The sequence below is a fragment of the Amblyomma americanum genome, chromosome 11, assembly GCF_052857255.1.
Source record: "Amblyomma americanum isolate KBUSLIRL-KWMA chromosome 11, ASM5285725v1, whole genome shotgun sequence".
NCBI lineage: Eukaryota > Metazoa > Arthropoda > Arachnida > Ixodida > Ixodidae > Amblyomma > Amblyomma americanum.
In genome coordinates, this window is record NC_135507.1 from 23843326 (window position 1) to 23860863 (window position 17538).

General features: G+C 48.6%; 1 protein-coding gene across 1 annotated transcript in view; it reads right to left on the minus strand.

Annotated features, from left to right (window-relative positions):
* The window catches only part of LOC144110420 (metalloprotease TIKI1-like), a 91609-nt gene that overhangs the window by 70796 nt on the left and 3275 nt on the right, over positions 1-17538 (minus strand). Inside the window, exon 2 of the mRNA XM_077643301.1 lies at positions 1456-1515. Within this exon, the coding sequence (XP_077499427.1) occupies positions 1456-1515 (60 nt within the window). The remainder of the gene's footprint in view (positions 1-1455; positions 1516-17538) is intronic.

Here is a 17538-nt window from a genome sequence, read left to right on the forward strand (position 1 = left end):
GTTTCGTTGTATAGAAGAGACAGCGAAGGTTAACAGGGCAAACATTATTGTGACTTTTGTGCCGCTACAGATGCTCCATTTCGATCGGGAAAGGACGCGGAAAAATTAACTAAGCGTGGAGAACGAAACGCAGCAACCCCACGGCCGTCTACGTCAACACCTACTTTACGAGTCTTTTTTTTTAATTGCTTTTTGGGGAAAGGAAATGGCGCAGTATCTGTCTCATATATCGTTGGACACCTGAACCGCGCCGTAAGGGAAGGGATAAGGGAGGGAGTGAAAGAAGAAAGGTAGTGAGAGGTGCCGTAGTGGAGGGCTCCGGAATAATTTCGACCACCTGGGGATCTTTAACGTGCACTGACATCACACAGCACACGGGCGCCTTAGCGTTTTTCCTCCATAAAAACGCAGCCGCCGCGGTCGGGTTCGAACCCGGGAACTCCGGATCAGTAGTCGAGCGCCCTAACCACTGAGCCACCGCGGCGGGTTTTACGAGTCTGAATACAAAAAAAAAACTGCAAATTTAACGTCCAGATTTTCAGCAGATGAAGCTTATTTCGCTGTCCAGCGAACGTCACGATAGTCGTGCGCCAAGTGCTCAGGTTTCGGACTTCACTGGGACCAAAATCTGATGGAGGTGAGGCACTGTGTCTGTCGGTTCCTACTCCCGATCGTGGAAGTGTACGTGTAGAAGGCTCATATATACGGTGCGTACACCCGAGTCTGGCGGCGAGCTTCTCTGTGATGACAAATATAATCGCTGCTAACTTCCACACACCCCCCCCCCTCTCCCACGCAACCGGAATGATAACGCGAGGACAAAGAGCTAATATATTGCAGTTTCTCTATGCTTCGCCCGATCTCAAACTTGTGACGTCACAGTCACTGTTCGTTAGCACTATTGTTTCAAACAAACGAAATACTTGGCGTCTCTACTACCGTTAAGAAGATCGCACAGACGGCCACGCCTCTTTCCCCTGTGGGTAATTTTGAGCAACTCTAAACGAGTACAGACCGCAGCGGTGGCACAGTGGTTGAGCATCCGCTTCGCATGCGGGAGGTGCGGGGTTCGATCCCCAGTGCCGCCCGGTACCCACCGGTGATACAATGGGTACAAGCTTCCCCCTGCCTGGTGCTCTGCTTATCCGAGTTGAAATGCTTGGGAAATGGGTCTTTGACCCCACTTTGAGAAGTCGAAAATACCTTGTGCCATGACGCTCTTTGGCCACAGATGCCCTTGCGCCACAAAAACCCATAATCACCCATAATCATCATCTATACAAGTACAGCCACAAAAGGCGCAAAACAGTGATGGCAATACACGACCGCCCCAACGCTGACCAGCAACTGAAATTTTCCTTCAAGTCGCGGAGAGCTCAGTTGTTAGTCAGCCGTGTTGCGGAGCGTTCGATTCTGGGCCTTGCAGTGGGAGAGGAGGTATGATGCTCAGCTTACAGTGTCGCAGGAGGCTTGACTCCGGTGCTTGGACGCAGGGACGCCGCTCGATTGGGGACCCTGCGCGGATGACAGCAGAGGGGAAAAACCACATGCGGTCAGAATGCTTCCCCCAGGCCATAAGTGACGTCATGCTCAAGACGACGCAACATCCAGAGAGTCCCTCAGCCTAACAGCATTACAGAGTGCCCGTGAAAAAAGAAAAGTACTTCCGCTGGAAATAAAAAAAAAATACCCGCCGCGGTGGCTCAGTGGTTAGCGCGCTCGACTACTGATCCGGAGTTCCCGGGTTCGAACCCGACCGCGGCGGCTGCGTTTTTATGGAGGCAAAACGCTAACGCGCCCGTGTGCTGTGCGATGTCAGTGCACGTTAAAGATCCCCAGGTGGTCGAAATTATTCCGGAGCACTCCACTACAGCACCTATTCTTCCTTTCTTTCACTCCCTCTTTTATTCCTTCCCTTACGGCGCGGTTCAGGTGTCCAGCGATATATGAGACAGATAGTGCGCCATTTCCTTTCCCCAAAAACAATTATTATTATTATTATTATTATTATTATTATTATTATTATTATTATTATTATTATTATTATTATTATTCAGGCTTCGCGTGACAAGCCACAATGATGGCTTAGGCGAACCTGGTCTCTGCTATTGTATCGAGTTTTGTTGAATAAAATTATTATTATTATTATTATTATTATTATTATTATTATTATTATTATTATTATTATTATTATTATTATTATAAAAAGCGTTGTCCTTTCGGTCGCGAGCTCGGCGCGCTACTCTAAACTCGAATACGCCTGTATGGGAGCAAATGGGAAGTGAGCTCACCTCTAGCGCGTCCCCTTTTGTAAAAGGGTGTGCGTAGTAGAGGACAGTTTACTCCCCTTTTTACTCCTTTTTGTTTAGAGTGTACCTCTACACTCTACACACAAATACACCTGTATGGGAGTAAAAAAGGAGTAAACTGTCCTCTAGCGCACACCCTTTTGTAAAAGGGAGTGCGCTAGAGGACAGTTTTACTCCCTTTTTACTCCCTTTGTTTAGAGTGTACACCACTGAGGAACGTTCGTTCCGTGGAGGAAATGGAGCCCTTGTACAGGCACCTCATGCCACCCAGTAGACAACATTACATTACAGCGACACTAAATAGGATCAGCAATTAGTGCTGTTAATCAGCATCACTAATTAAGTTCTATAATTATATTGCATTATTGCCATATATGAGCATATGCAAATGAACAGGGGGCCGGCTGGCAGTTGCACAAGAGACATTCTACGAGCATTTTCTACTGATCGGTGTCTTCTTACGTCATTGCCTGTTGGCTTTTTGTGTTCTTCCATGACCATATTGATTAGACTCCACTTTTTCTGCAAAAGTTAAGCTCGGAGTGTCCGATTGTGAAGCATGTCTGGAAGATGAGTTAGCATAACTCGGTGGCGCGTGTGGTTCTAACAAACTTCACTATTGGGGGGGACATGTCTCCAGGACGCGCGATTGGCGATCCGGGTGGTATACGACGTGTGCCCAATGAATGCCTGATTTTAATTGGCACACTTTAGAGAAAAGGATTACAACTCCACAAGTGTGGTCTCGAGCCACCGGCAGATGTATGGCAGGGTTTATAACATAGATAAACCGAGTGGGCGCGCGAGAAAGCATTGTGCTTAGCCTGATTGGCTCGTGGTTCTGCTTTGCTGGATCGTCGGTACGTCTGGCGACAATAGGCGTTTTTAGCATACCGAAGACGTATACCAGCGGAGACGTATACCGGTTTACCGTACCCCTCTCGCGCATGCGCAGTGGCATTGTAGGGGTGAGGGGGAGCCACTGCGCGTGCGCAAGCGGGGTACGGTAAACCGGTATACCGGGGTACGGTAAATCGGTATGCTAAAAACACCTAATATTAGACTCAGGTTAAAAGCTCTGATCGTGATTAAGCTGATCTGCTCTGTTCGCGCCTCAGAATGGAAGCTAATAAAGACGACGATGTGCAATGTACAGCGTGAGAGTGCGTTGCAATTTAACAATAGACGTTATCGGCTGCGTTGATAGCATAGGGCCCTCGCGCATTGGCCAGCGAAGCTGATCTGTTCGCGCCGCCGCGCGTTCCAAAACCCAGTGGTGGCAATATTTGTTTTACTTATCCACGGTCAAGGCCAAGGCTTCATCGATGAATAGGCTTTTGCAGCTTCGGTCGTGAAGTACAGCTTTCGCTCTAAAAAAAAAAAAAAGCTGTACGCTTCGAGTGTTGTTCACCCTTCCTGAAGACTTTTGTTTGCACTAGTGCAAGTCCGTACACACTACATAATTTGTTTCGAACGTTCCATGACGTCACAGAATTGAAAAAAGCCGCATACTCCCGCACTCAGCAAGCTTAAGTCGTGACTCAGCGCCTGTGCATGCCTGCGTGCACTGTGGTCAGCTGGCGCTCTATACCGTTCCTCTTATTTATATCTCTCTCACCGGCGGGGCCAGAAACCGCCGGACCGGATGTCATCTCGCTGACGGCCGCAGCTGTCGTCTCCGGCGAGCTCGCGTGCCTTGCCCGTCCGAGCGCATCTTGTTGGAGAGGCGAAGAAGGGTGCGCGCCCAAAGCCCCGCAGCGACGCTAAGTTTAGGACACGCAGCGTCATCCGTCAGCGTGGGTTCCGACCAGCGAGACCGCCATTATCCCCTGCTCGAGCGGAGAGACGCCCACAGGGCCCGAGCTGTGTGCAGTCCGCGACGGCCGGAAGAGGTGACAGCTCCAGAACGCGTCCCGTCAGGAGAGAACGGCGCTTTATTTGGGACCGGTTTTGTGCGAGCTCCATTCAGGTGCGAAGACGGGTGAGCCGGAGTGCGCGTGCCCGTTTCTGGCGAAGCGCGGCCCTTCGGCGTTTCCGGAGCGCGTGTAATTTAGGCACTTGAATATGACGGCTAGGTTAAGTTAGGTTAGGCTATGAGTAAAGGTAAGTGGCGTTAACTGTCACTGCTCCGTCACTGTAGGTAAACTGTGGAGGTAGAGGTGACGTGCTGCGTTATATGGACTGATATGACATGGTACGGTATCGTACGTAATTGTATGGTATGGTATGGTATGGTATGGTATGGCAAAGCGTGGTGTGGTGTGGGGTGGAACAGCATGGCATGGTATGGTGTGGTACTGCATGGGAAAGCATTACATGGCAGAGTATGACATGGTATGGTGTGGTACGGCATGGGAAAGCATGGCATGGCATGGCATGACAAGGTATCGTATGGTACACTATGGCATAGTATGGCATGCCAAAGCATGACATGTATGGTGTGGAACAGCATGGCATGGTATGGTGTGGTTCGGCATGGTAAGTTATGGCATATGGTATGATATGATATGGTATGGTATGGTATGGTGTATGGTATGGTATGGTATGGTATGGTATGGTATGGTATGGTATGGTATGGCATGACATGACATGGTATGGTATCAGTGCGCACAGAGCTTCTTTTGGCACCGAGCTGAACTTCGAGGGTACCGGTGTGGGCCAATTGGTGAAATATTAGAGGCGCACCTCGCAAGACAAACATGACTTTGGAACAGGGCTAGAGAACCTCGTCCCTGTTCCTGTGTCATATTCCCGCTTTCTAGCGTGCTTAATGATCCTTTAACACAACCCGATCTACTGCGGAAGGAAAAACAAGCGCATGCCGCCTGTGGGATCCACGTCCACGACCTGAGAATTTCGCATACGGTGCCCTTGCCAACATGACTGACCATAAGCCTCCTGCGCAGTTTCGAAAACAGGGTTGATTCATTTCGATCGAAGCAAGTCAGAAGCATGTTGAAATATACGACGCAGTAATATACAAGCTAGCAGATCGAAACAACGGGCGATGCGAAAAGGATTGCGGTGATGACAATTCTATGAACGCGAGAACAGATCGAACAATGGAAAAGAGCAAAAGAGTGTCCTGAAAATTAAAACGTTGATCGAAAATTGACCAAGACAAAACGTTCATCAAAACGCGTTCTCGCATATTGCGGCTGCCAGAAGCGTTCAAACTGTGCTTTGCTAAAGTCCTTCCCGCGCTCTCATTAAAGTGAGATAGAGTAGGCGATGGTTCCCCAAAGCGTTCACTACATTCACTTTTGCACCGACTTTAGTGACTCTTTTGCCAACGTTCTTTTTTTCTTTTGGCCGCGAATAGAAATACGTGTAATTGAGCTGCAGTATTTTCAAACGGAAAAATTGCTTCGCCAAAAACGTCGTCGCAGATTTAGTGCATTCATCAATGTTACTTCTAAAAAATGCTTAAAGTACGCTTAATTTTGTCCTTAAGCGTACAATGCAGTAGCGTTAGATCTTTTAATTAGTGATGATATTTAATGAGGCTAATTGCTGACCCTACTAAACTCAGTGTTGCTATAACGTAATGTCGACTACTCAGCGATATGTAAGGTTCACGTGTAACTGAGTAAGTAAGGACCAGACAGCCAGTGAACTGTTGGAGGCCTTCTAATAAATATTAAAAGCAACTGTAGTGATTGCGTTAGTGCCCCATCTGTAAGAACGAAACTTTTTTTAGATACACGGGGGTGAGATACCTGTGTGCCTCACCTATATTTATCCACTATTTTTTGTAAAACCCTCGCGCGCATGTGTGGTTCTTGCTAACGATCTTGATTGTTGTCCGTATATTAATTCGCATTTGCGGTGAATAAACAGTTGAAAGTTGCGCCTGCCTCGTCTCACTTGCTGTGTGTTGTCTTTTTCGGCGCTACAACCCATTTCTGGAAAGGAGCACGTACAAGGCTTCCATTTATCCCGCGAAACGAACACTCCTCATTGGTGTAAAGGCCGGCTGCAGAACCCTGTGGATGTTGTGTCGTCCTGAGCACGACGTCACTGCTTGTGTGTTGACGTAATTTCTACGTCACTACTCTATCGACCAATCCGCGTTTTCGTGACGCAGACACCGGCTTTTCTCGAAAACAGGACCACCTCTAATGCACTAGCATTAATACAAAAGCTGCCTAGCTGTGCATTAAACCCTGATCATAGCGCCCCTCAGTAGTTCGTAGTGATATAGGAAACAAAGCCTGGTCGGAATTTTTCTCTTACAGCGATATTTTCCTTTCAACGATGCACAATATCGCTTTTTCGAAATTCTAAAAACTATAAGGTAATAAAGCTATTACTAATGTCTAGCTATAAAGACGTAATGACAACCTAACTGGGTCGAACTGTAATGGTTGAAAGTTAACCAGCATAATTAGTTAACCAGCTTATTAGTTGCATTATTTACCTGCTTTCTGGCACCTGCCATCACATATTAACGCCATAAAAGCAATCTCTATATGTCAAAAAGCATATACTGATTCACTTCCCCGAAACACTATGTATGTTTTATTTGACGTACTAGTAACCTAAACGTGTAACCATGCGCGCATGCGTAATATAATTCAAATATTGCATCAAGACAGATCTAAAGGAAGTTCGTCCACAGTCGCGAGTAAGGCGAAAGCGGTCTTAAGGAGAAAATACTCAGGTTAGCTAAGGAATACGCGAAACGTTACCTGGAGCACTCATTCCATTGTATTAAGCGTCGCCTTCTTCCGCGTACGCGGCCGCTACGATGTACCGAGTGTCATAGCTAAAATTAGCCACGATTATAAGAACGGCTGAGTGTCCTAGACGTGTGAAACTGAATGCCGTCGACAGCTTCACGTTAAGAGACCGGAGGCGGGCAGAATGGGTGAGGGATCAAACGCAGGTTAATGGCATCCTAGTCAAATTCAAAAGGAATAAATAGGCTTAGGCAGGGCATGTAATGCGAAGGCAAGATAACCGATGGTCCTTAAGAGTAACGGAGTGGATTCCAAGAGAAGGCAAGCGTAGCAGGGGGCGGCAGAAGGTTAGGTGGGCGGAGGAGATTAAGGAGTTTGCAGTTTGATGATGATGATGGTGGTGATGGTGACACATGGCCTAATGAGCACTATTTTTTTCATTGTGGAAACTTAGTTAATTAGCTAGCTTTGTAAACGGAGCTTTAGCGCCGCCATATAAAGTAAACACGGTACCTATATACGGTAACTGCGCTCGACTACTGATCCGGAGTTCCCGGGTTCGAACCCGACCGCGGCGGCTGCGTTTTTATGGAGGCAAAACGCTAAGGCGCACGTGTGCTGTGCGATGTCAGTGCACGTTAAAGATACCCAGGCGGTCGAGATTGTTCCGGAGCCCTCTGTTACGGCACCTGTTTCTTCCTTTCTTCTTTCACTCCCTCTTTTATCCCTTCCCTTACGGCGCGGTTCAGGTGTCAAACGATATATGAGACAGATACTGCGCCATTTCCTTTCCCCAAAAACCAATTATTATTATTATTACCCTACGGCAGATGTGGCTAGGCGAACCTGGCAACGGTAGCGTTGGCAACGCGTTGCCGTATTTGCCATACGGTTGTCCGGTTGCGCTAAAAATGTCCACTGGTGTCGGGAGTAAAGTGTCAATACGGAAGTTGCAGGTCGCCTTGGTGAAATGTTTGCAGCAAAGAATCATCTACTTAGCTTTTTTTGTTTTGTAGCGATAACTACATTACGGTAGCATTTCAAGCCTTCAGCGTGGCGGCGCCGCCACGCTGTCACGTGGTTGGCCACGTGGTGCGGAGCAGCTGCCGGCGGCGCGGCGCTGTGGCTGTCCACGTGATCGTCACGTGGTTGGTCACGTGATCAGCCACGTGGTGCGAAGCAGCTGCTGTTGCCTGCGGCGCGGCGCGCCGGCGAAACCGAGCTGCAACAGCTGTGCGCATGCGCCGTGTCAACTGGGACGAAGATGAAGAAGGAACGCCAAGCGAAACGGAGCGGCGAAAGACCTACTTTGCAATTCACCTGAGCAAGTTCCACTCGGCCAGCTGTAGCTATCGCGTCACTCCAAGTTTAACCAAAGCTAAACTACCGCCATTTTTTTTTTCCGTCCTTAAAAGAAAGCCCGCATAATACAAAAGCTACCACGTGACTGCGGTGCTACTTCAGCGTCCCAAGACGCGGCTAGGAGAACGAAATCCGCTTTTCTTCAGAGCGCTGTTCCCGACGGGGCTTTGCGCGTGCACTGGGCGAGAGATATGCGCCAGCAGCTGTCATTTTATTCATACTTACTTTACTGCTTACTCACATTTTTAGCACTTTTCTTTTAGTTGCCAATCTGTAGTTTTCTGTTTGATTATTCTTCCCCCCCCCCCCCCACCTCTCCTATTATCTAATACCCGCAAGGGCCCTTAGGACATCTGAAGTAAATAAATAAATATTTAAATATATCCAGACTGGATCGGATCCAGCGACCTGCTGCAAGATTTATCTTGTCTGATAACAGGCCTACCCGCCGCGGTGGCTCAGTGGTTAGGGCGCTCGACTACTGATCCGGAGTTCCCGGGTTCGAACCCGACCGCGGCGGCTGCGTTTTTATGGAGGAAAAACGCTAAGGCGCCCGTGTGCTGTGCGATGTCAGTGCACGTTAAAGATCCCCAGGTGGTCGAAATTATTCCGGAGCCCTCCACTACGGTACCTAATTCTTCCTTTCTTCTTTCACTCGCTCTCTTATCCCTTCCCTTACGGCGCGGTTCAGGTGTCCAACGATATATGAGACATACTGCGCCATTTCCTTTCCCCCCAAAAACCAATTATTATTATAACAGGCCTACGTCATCATTTTCTAACATGCTGAAGCAGCTTGAACTGGGTCACTCCAAGCACGACGAGGTGTAGCAAAATTAGGATTCCTATATTTACCATCAGAAAACAGGTTTACAAAGTGATAAATATTTTCTTCCTCCCACCGAAAAGATCGCCACGCCTCCACCATTCGAAAGCAGTGCTCCCGTATCTATTTCGAAATCGTTCTTTTCACGCACCATCGAGCAATGCAACTGTCTGACGTCTTCTGTTTGTCGAATTGCGCGGATGTCGCAATGTTTGAGCGCTCAGTAAACACGCTCCTCCTGTAACCCCTCCTGCCTGGGCAGCGCAGCTGCTTGCAGTATTGTGAAATAAAGAAGTAAATGAACTAAAATATGTAGGAGAACAAGTGAGCATGTTTGTGTCAAATGCGATACGACCATTTACTAAACGTGGCGCAACAGGCGGCACAACATTTGCTGGCGATAATTAGGTGCGGAACTAAGTCTCGCCATTTTGGGTTACCATTATCATCTGCCTGACTATGCCCACTGCAGGGCAAATGCATTTCCCATGTTTCTCCAATCAGCCCTGTCCTGTGCCAGCTGCGGTCATCCTATCCCCGCAAACTTCATAATCTCATTTGGCCAACCTGACTTTCTGCCGCTCCTAGCTACGCTTGCCTTCTCTTGGAATCCACTCCGTTACCCTTACGGACCAGCGGTTATGTTGCCTTCGCAGTACATGCCCTGCCCAAGCCCATTTCTTCCTCTTGATTTCGACTAGGATGTCATTAACATGCGTTTGTTCCCTCACCCACTGTGTCCTCTCCTGTCTCTAAGCGCTACACCTATTATTTTCCTTTCCATGACTCGCTGTGTTGTCCTTAACTTAAGCTGAACCCTTTTCGTTAGCCTCCACGTTTCTGCCCCGTAGGTGAGTACCGGTAAGATTATGCTGTTGTACACTTTGTCTTGAGGGTTGTGTTGGGGGCTAAGTGTTTTGTGAAGTTTCGCAAGTGAGCTGAAATTACTGCGGTTATATTTTTTCACTTTTTTTTGTTCGTAAGTTGAAACCAAGCGCTGGTTCATCTTCAGCGTCATCGTCTCAGACAACGGAAAGATAATAAAACGCGCTCTTTATGGGAACAACGACGCATAGACACCACTCGGCCCGAGGAGAAGCCGAGCCGCGGGCGGCCACTTGATCGCACGAGAGCGCGCTGCGTTTGCCTTTCCTATCCTCCTCCTCCTCCTCCTCCTCCTCCTCCTCCATTCCCCTCCCTTCTCCTGTCCTTCTCTTCCCGGGAGAACAGTTCTCCTCCAGCGCTGGCGGAGGCTGTTAGCTTAGGCAAATTGCGCCGCCTTGTTCTCGTTAAATTTCTGATCACAAGAGGGGAGAACAGCTCCCGGCGCGCGCACTGTGCCACCCCCCCCGCACCCAACTCCACTTTCCATTTTTCACGATGTGTATCTGGCATCTTATTCTTGTTCGACTCTTTCCTACCAAGTTGTTGCTGCTGTTCGTGGGTGGGCTCTTGTAGTGTGAAGTACGGGAGAGGAGGAGGAAACGCGAGAGAGGGCGAAAGTGAGAGGGAGTGCCACTCTGCACTCTCTCTTCCTTCTTCTCTGCTATTTTCTAACTTTTTTTTGCGTTCGACAATCAGCAAGCCATCTTCCAAGCAGCGTTGCGCACCCTCTCTCCCTTCTGTCTCTCTCTCTCTCTCCCTTTCTCCCTTGCCCCCCTTCCTCCATTGGTTTGGGTATTTCGATGTGTACGCACGCAGAAGGGAAGCATTCGTGCCGTCTCTTTCCATTTCTTTTCCCTTTCCTCTTGCGCGTTTGTCACGTTCAGTTCGCTCCCTCGTACGTTTAACTTATGGGCAAACAGAGCGGGAGGGGGAGGGGGGGGGGGGGCAAAAAGAAAGTGAAGTACGTGTGGTTATAAAGCGCCTCCGCGGTGGGCGAACCTTCTTTTTTTTTCTCTCCCTTTGTGTTGCGCCGGGATGAACGCGGCCGCTGCGAAGCAAGGCCACTACTTGTAGGCGATGTTATCGGGGGGACAGTGGGCGCGGCCACCTTGGATTGATAGCGTACAAAACACTCTTGAAGATCACAGCGCGGATAACACGGACGGAAGGAACGACGAGGAACTGATGAACACGGCGCGCTTCTTACAAGAGACGTTGCTGAAAAAAAAAAATGTCTTACTAGACATCACGCAATAAAGGGCATTAACGTCGGCAACGCACACGACATTAAAAACTGTCTTACCTCGCTCGCAAATGTTTTGTGTCTTTTAAGTGGTAACATAGAACCCTCACTGAAGCAAAAAAAAAAAAAACGTGGCGCCGTCCGTCATCGTTCAGAAAAATCATGATTGGCTGGCGGGCAGTGACGTCACGAAAGTGGAGCAATTCCATTGGCTGGAGGGACTGATGTCACCAGCTTGGCAGTGACGTCACTAGACCGAAATGACGTCACAAGTCCAGGCTCGTCTGTGTGAAGCCTCCACCTGTGCCAACCGTTGCAGGTGGTGTATGAGTAGAGTTCGGGAGCCTGTATCTGGCAAACGCCAAAAGTCACTTCTGGCAAATGCATCAACACTGCCAGCACATAATGGAATTAGGTGTCTCGGTGTTTTAATAGCGTGACGTTTACGTGCGAAAAACTTTTTTATTAAATGTCACTTCAGTTAGGAGCGACAAACTCGTCACTACTTCGCCTTCCTTTCTATCCGTACTGTTCGCGCCAGAATAAAGATGGGACACACATTATGCCAATCGTCCACAAAAAGCGTACTGCAAGCACCTGCTTTCCTTGGAGCGGCTGCTAGATTTCGCGTTGGCCCCTTGTTTTCCACCGCCTAAGAATGAAAGCGTTCTTAAGGAACCGAGTGCACTTGTGCTTTCCGTGGTGCTTAGTGCGAATGGTCCTGTGTCGCGCATGCGCGGAATCATTGCTGAAGGGTTAGTGCGTGAATTTCAATGCTCCTCGGCGTACTGCTCTCTCAGAACATCGTGAAAGCCCCCGTCTTCTTTTTGCCCAAATTTCGCTTCAAATATCTTTCCTACTTGCCTGAATAAAAAATAAAAGCTGTTAATCAAGTCGAGAGGTAGTAGAAGCTAGGTGTATTCACAAGTGAGGTATGCACTCCAGAAGCTTCACGAACGCGACGATCATAACAGTAATGATAGTGCAACGACCTCACAGATATCAGTATCACACATCTTTCGCAATGGCAGGTTAAGTTTTAAGTATTACTATTGCTATTGCATCAGCGTTTTCACGCCAGTTTTTCTGAGCCGACAATACAGCGACAGTCACATGCTAGTATAGCACAGCACATATAGCAAGTCTTCCTGCAGGTCGATTTCGGACTTGGCGATGCCATCGGAAAGAGCGTGCGCTGCCGACAAGTTCTGCGCATTAAAGGCAGCGTACGCGTTTATCTGCGTGTTCTCCTGGGATTTAAAATACATAAACGGCTTTCGCGTGCAATGCACTGAGGGTTCGCGTTATGCTTTTTTTTTTCTTCAAATCTAGCATGGACGCCTGTTTCCAATATTGTGAAGGTCGATAATCGCCTATCTGATCTTGTCGTGTTAAGGGCTGGAAACGCTGTTGTGTAGTGGCATAAAAACACTTAAATGACGTCACGATACCCGTGAAATAAATATCTCGCATACCTTATCGCATTTCGACGCTCTTTTGGCGTTGTAAGAGACTGGATTGTTTCTTTGTTTCCTTATCTTTTTCGTGCACTTAGCGAAACTCGTTGCAGGATGCGCTCGATTCGTCTTGTGTTAGCGACTAACCCGAAACAAAGAAAGAAAACAAAAGGAAGGAAACGGTAGTAAACCTTCGCACAACATCGATTGGCGCCGCAGTAAAGGAAAGTAGGAAAAGGAAAAAAAAAAACATCGAGCGGCGCTGTTCCGGAAAATTCGATGAACATGTTCCGCCGGTCTGTGCGCGACGTGGAATTCCGCGTGGTGCGAATCCGAGCCGCGAGCTCGCGGCACGAAGCGACGCGACGAACCCAGCTACGGCGCCGGCGCTTTCTTGGAATCGATTTAATTTTCACGCCCCCCCCCCCCCCCCGCCCCAGGCGCGGCGGTGTGTCGAAGCCGTCTAGGCGTGCACTGCACGCAGACTATAGTGTTATATACTGTGCATATACGATATACCGTGTATATATGCCACGTGTGTGTATATTCGGTGTATGAATATGTAGCGGTGTGTGGGGGCGAAAATAAATCACATATATATCGCTCTAGCGAGATCGATGACGGCGATACCGAAGAGCAAGATTTTTCCTTTCACCGATTTCACTTTGAGCAACTAAGTTTACTACGCCCCCCTCCTTTTTTTTTTAAGAAAGGAACTAGCGGTGTCGAGCGAGATGGTTTTTATTTCAACCGGAGCTAAACCATGCCAACAAGGTGCGCACCTTCTCAGAGAGTAATAATAATAATAATTGGTCTTGGGGGAAAGGAAATGGCGCAGTATCTGTCTCATATATCGTTGGACACCTGAACCGCGCCGCAAGGGAAAGGATAAAGGAGGGAGTGAAAGAAGAAAGGAGTGCTGTAGTGGAGGGCTCCGGAATAATTTCGACCGCCTGGGTATCTTTAACGTGCACTGACATCGCACAGCACACGGGCGCCTTAGCGTTTTTCTTCCATGAAAACGCGGCCGCCGCTGTCGTGTTCGAACCCGGGAACTCCGGATCAGTATAGCCAGAAGGACTCGCACGGCTACGCCTGATTAATTTCCCGCCTTTTCTTTCTCTCTCTCTCTCCTTCCTCGGCAGCTAAGTTTTGAGAAAGTGCACAGCTCAACCCTTGTGCCAGGGAGCGTTATTTTCATATTGTTGTTAAGGGCGTGAGGGTTCACCCCGTATATTACGACCAGGGTGGCAAGTGGGTTTCCGGTCGGAGCACAAATCCCACTTCGGGGTGTTCAGTTTCTTCCTTTCTTCTTTCACTCCCTCCTTTATCCCTTCCCTTACGGCGCGGTTCAGGTGTCCAATGATATATGAGACAGATACTGCGTCATTTCCGTTCCCCAAAAACCAATTATTATTATTATTATTATTATTATTATTATTATTATTATTATTATTATTATTATTATGTTCAGTTACAACGGAACGGTCTGAGAGAGCCCGGGACCCTACGCGATGATCCCGGAAGCCAGCGGGTGAGAGTGCGCGTCGTTTTGGGCGCAAAAGAGAGAGAGAGATAGTTACACAAAAGAAATAAGAGTGCGAGTTTGTATACGAACATGTGAGATTAAGCGGCACAGAGCGGTTAGGGTTTTCTTCAGTACATAATGCTTTCTTGTTCATTTATTATAAATCAGCACTAGTTTGTGGACAAGTCGAAATGATCAATTTGGCCAAGCTGACCTGCCCACCTGCGCCACTAACATTTGATAAGCAGTGAGCTGTACTCGTGCGTGTGGATGTGAGCTGCAGGCGACCTCTGTTTCAAATCTACTCCACCTTCGGAGATTCCTCCGTCGCAGCAGACAAGCGGTGTGAACTTGCCTTTGTTTCCCTGGTACAGCTTCAAGGAACTGCGGAAATTCCGAAACGTCACATATCCATAAGCAGCGCCTCCGCGACGGTGATGGCGCTGTAGTTTCTCCAGGAAAAAGTCCTCGAAGAAAAAGAACTAAACGAGTAGCAGAGGCTACGTGACAGATGCTGTAGTCACCGGCAGACGCAAGCCTGTACGCATCGAGCGCTGCTTTACTGGCCCCCAGAGTGCCGAAAGGAGGATTGTTCTAAACGAATAACTGGTCCACCACGCGGTCTCTGCGATGCTGCCACGTGCATAGTGTGCTGCACGCACCTGTAACTCGCACACAACACCATTAGCCTCGAGCACCATTAACGCGAGCATCGTAAACGCCATCGCATCCCATGGAAACTTCGCCGGGGCTATACTTGTGGTTAGGGCGCTCGACTACTGAGCCGGAGTTCCCGGGTTCGAACCCGACCGCGGCGGCTGCGTTTTTATGGAGGAAAAACGCTAAGGCGCCCGTGTGCTGTGCGATGTCAGTGCACGTTAAAGATCCCCAGGTGGTCGAAATTATTCCGGAGCACTCCACTACGGCACCTCTCTCTTCCTTTCTTCTTTCACTCCCTCCTTAATTCCTTCCCTTACGGCGCGGTTCAGGTGTCCAACGATATATGAGACAGATACTGCGCCATTTCCTGCCCCTCCCAAAAAACGATTATTATTATTATTATTATTATTATTATTATTATTATTATTATTATTATTATTATTATTATTATTATTATTATACTTGTGCTTGTAGCCAGTTCGCAAGGTATATAATACAGGTATGAAGACGTTGTACGCGCTGTCGTCCCCATGCCCGTAAAGAGTGCCCGAAACTGCACATTAGCATCAGCTGCTGCTTCGGCGGGGGAAAAAATAAAGTCCACTTTGGCTCAGCGCTGGTCATAGCAGCGAATAAACAGGGCGCGCGCTGAATGTTTGCCTTTCGTACCTGCCTCCTTCTTCGCTGCTGTCGGCGCGCACCTGTAATTATACGACTGCAGAGAGAGAGAGGGGGGGGGAGAGCGGCCTCGTCTCGTGAGGAGTGTAATTACTGGGGATGAGAGCTTCGCAATTAAAGGCACGCCGGTGCCGAGTCGGGCCCGGACAACAACAGCGTGCTAGAGCGAAATGCGGAGGAGACAGAGGACGCATCGAACCGCGTAATCTGCCGGGAGCCGCTTCGGAGAAGATGCGCGCGGCGACCACGCGTTCCTGCGGTGGAAAGGGAGAGTCTCTGCGGTGTCCTTCTCTAGAGATGGGAGGTCACGCGATCTGCGCGCCTTGCTGCGGCATATTCGCATGCGGCAGTGACGCTTTCCGAGAAATGGCTGTGTAGAAACTTTTTTTTTCTTCCTGGAACTATACGAGTGAGCGACTGTATACAAGCACAGGTGTTCATAAAAGTGACTACTCGCTCTAAACACGAACCCGCCGCGGTGGCTCAGTGCTCTGTGGTTAGCGCGCTCGACTACTGATCCGTAGTTCCCGGGTTCGAACCCGACCGCGGCGGCTGCGTTTTTATGGAGGCAAAACGCCAAAGGCGCCCGTGTGCTGTGCGATGTCAGTGCACGTTAAAGATCCTCAGGTGGTCGAAATTATTCCGGAGCCCTCCACTACGGCACCCCTTTCTTCCTTTCTTCTTTCACTCCCTCCTTTATCCCTTCCCTTACGGCGCGGTTCAGGTGTCCAACGATATATGAGACAGATACTGCGCCATTTCCTTTCCCCAAAAACCAATTATAATTATTATTATTATTATTATTATTATTATTTCATTAAGTCACTTGGCAAGCATAGACGCAACAGCGGATCGCTAAATGTGCAAACTCAGGTTATTCTGGCGTTAGTGTATACCTCGTGCTGAAATGTCAGTTCGTTCACTGGTGTCCTGCAATCGTTTGCAGTTGTTCTTGCCAAAAACTTCGTGGCATGCTTCAGCGAAAAAAAAATAATGGAGGGGACACTTAAGCCTCGCCTTAAGGGTATCACGCGATAGCATAGTGGGTTAAATCTCTTATATGCAGAATTGGTAATTCTCTACATTCGTAGATCCCCGGGAGCCCTCATACCAATCCTGGCTCAGTGGTGCAGCGGCTAAGCGATGCGCCACTGCCCTGCGATGGCAGGTGCTGCCACCGGCGGGCCTTGTGCAAACCAGATTGCTCTTCCCGAACGGCCAATCATTAATTTAACTGCCACCTGCCACGGTGGGCGGTTTGCTCACAATCCGGAGGGCAGGTTGCGATGAAACTGCAAGGTCACGTGACCTAGGTGGCCCACCTGCCTCCTAGGCTGTATTTTTTTCCTCGAATTTTCCACGACACAAAATACTTTACGCTCTCGTGTTAAAAGTCGCCTGGCGGTACGAGACGTCCAGACCCCCCCCCCCCCCCCCCCACTCCACCAAGGGAAACCACGAGCACCTCTGTTCGATAGCTGTCTACGGTTTTATTCAGGCGGTTTGAACAGACCAACCGCCCCTTTCAAGAGTTGTCCATAAATATTCCCGCAATGGTTCGCCACTTTCTTTTCGCAAGTCTTAACGCAATTTTTACTTTTTTTTCAAGTTACCCCCAAAACATTTTTCTGCGCTTTAGCTCGAAAACGACACGCAGTTTATAACTGCTTCCAAACTCCGTATAGTTTATCTGGAACAGCCCTTTCAGTACCGCACCAAGTACGTGAAGTTTCGGCCATTCGGCTTAAACACGAAAGTCGATATCCTTCCTTTTGCTATCGATCTATTGATAGACCACGTTATGACCCCTTTAAAGAGCCGCTGTGTCTTGTGTAGCCTTCTAGACATCACACTGCTTAGCCATGTCAACAGATTCGTTGTGCTTTCTTTTGCTATGATTCGTTGGCA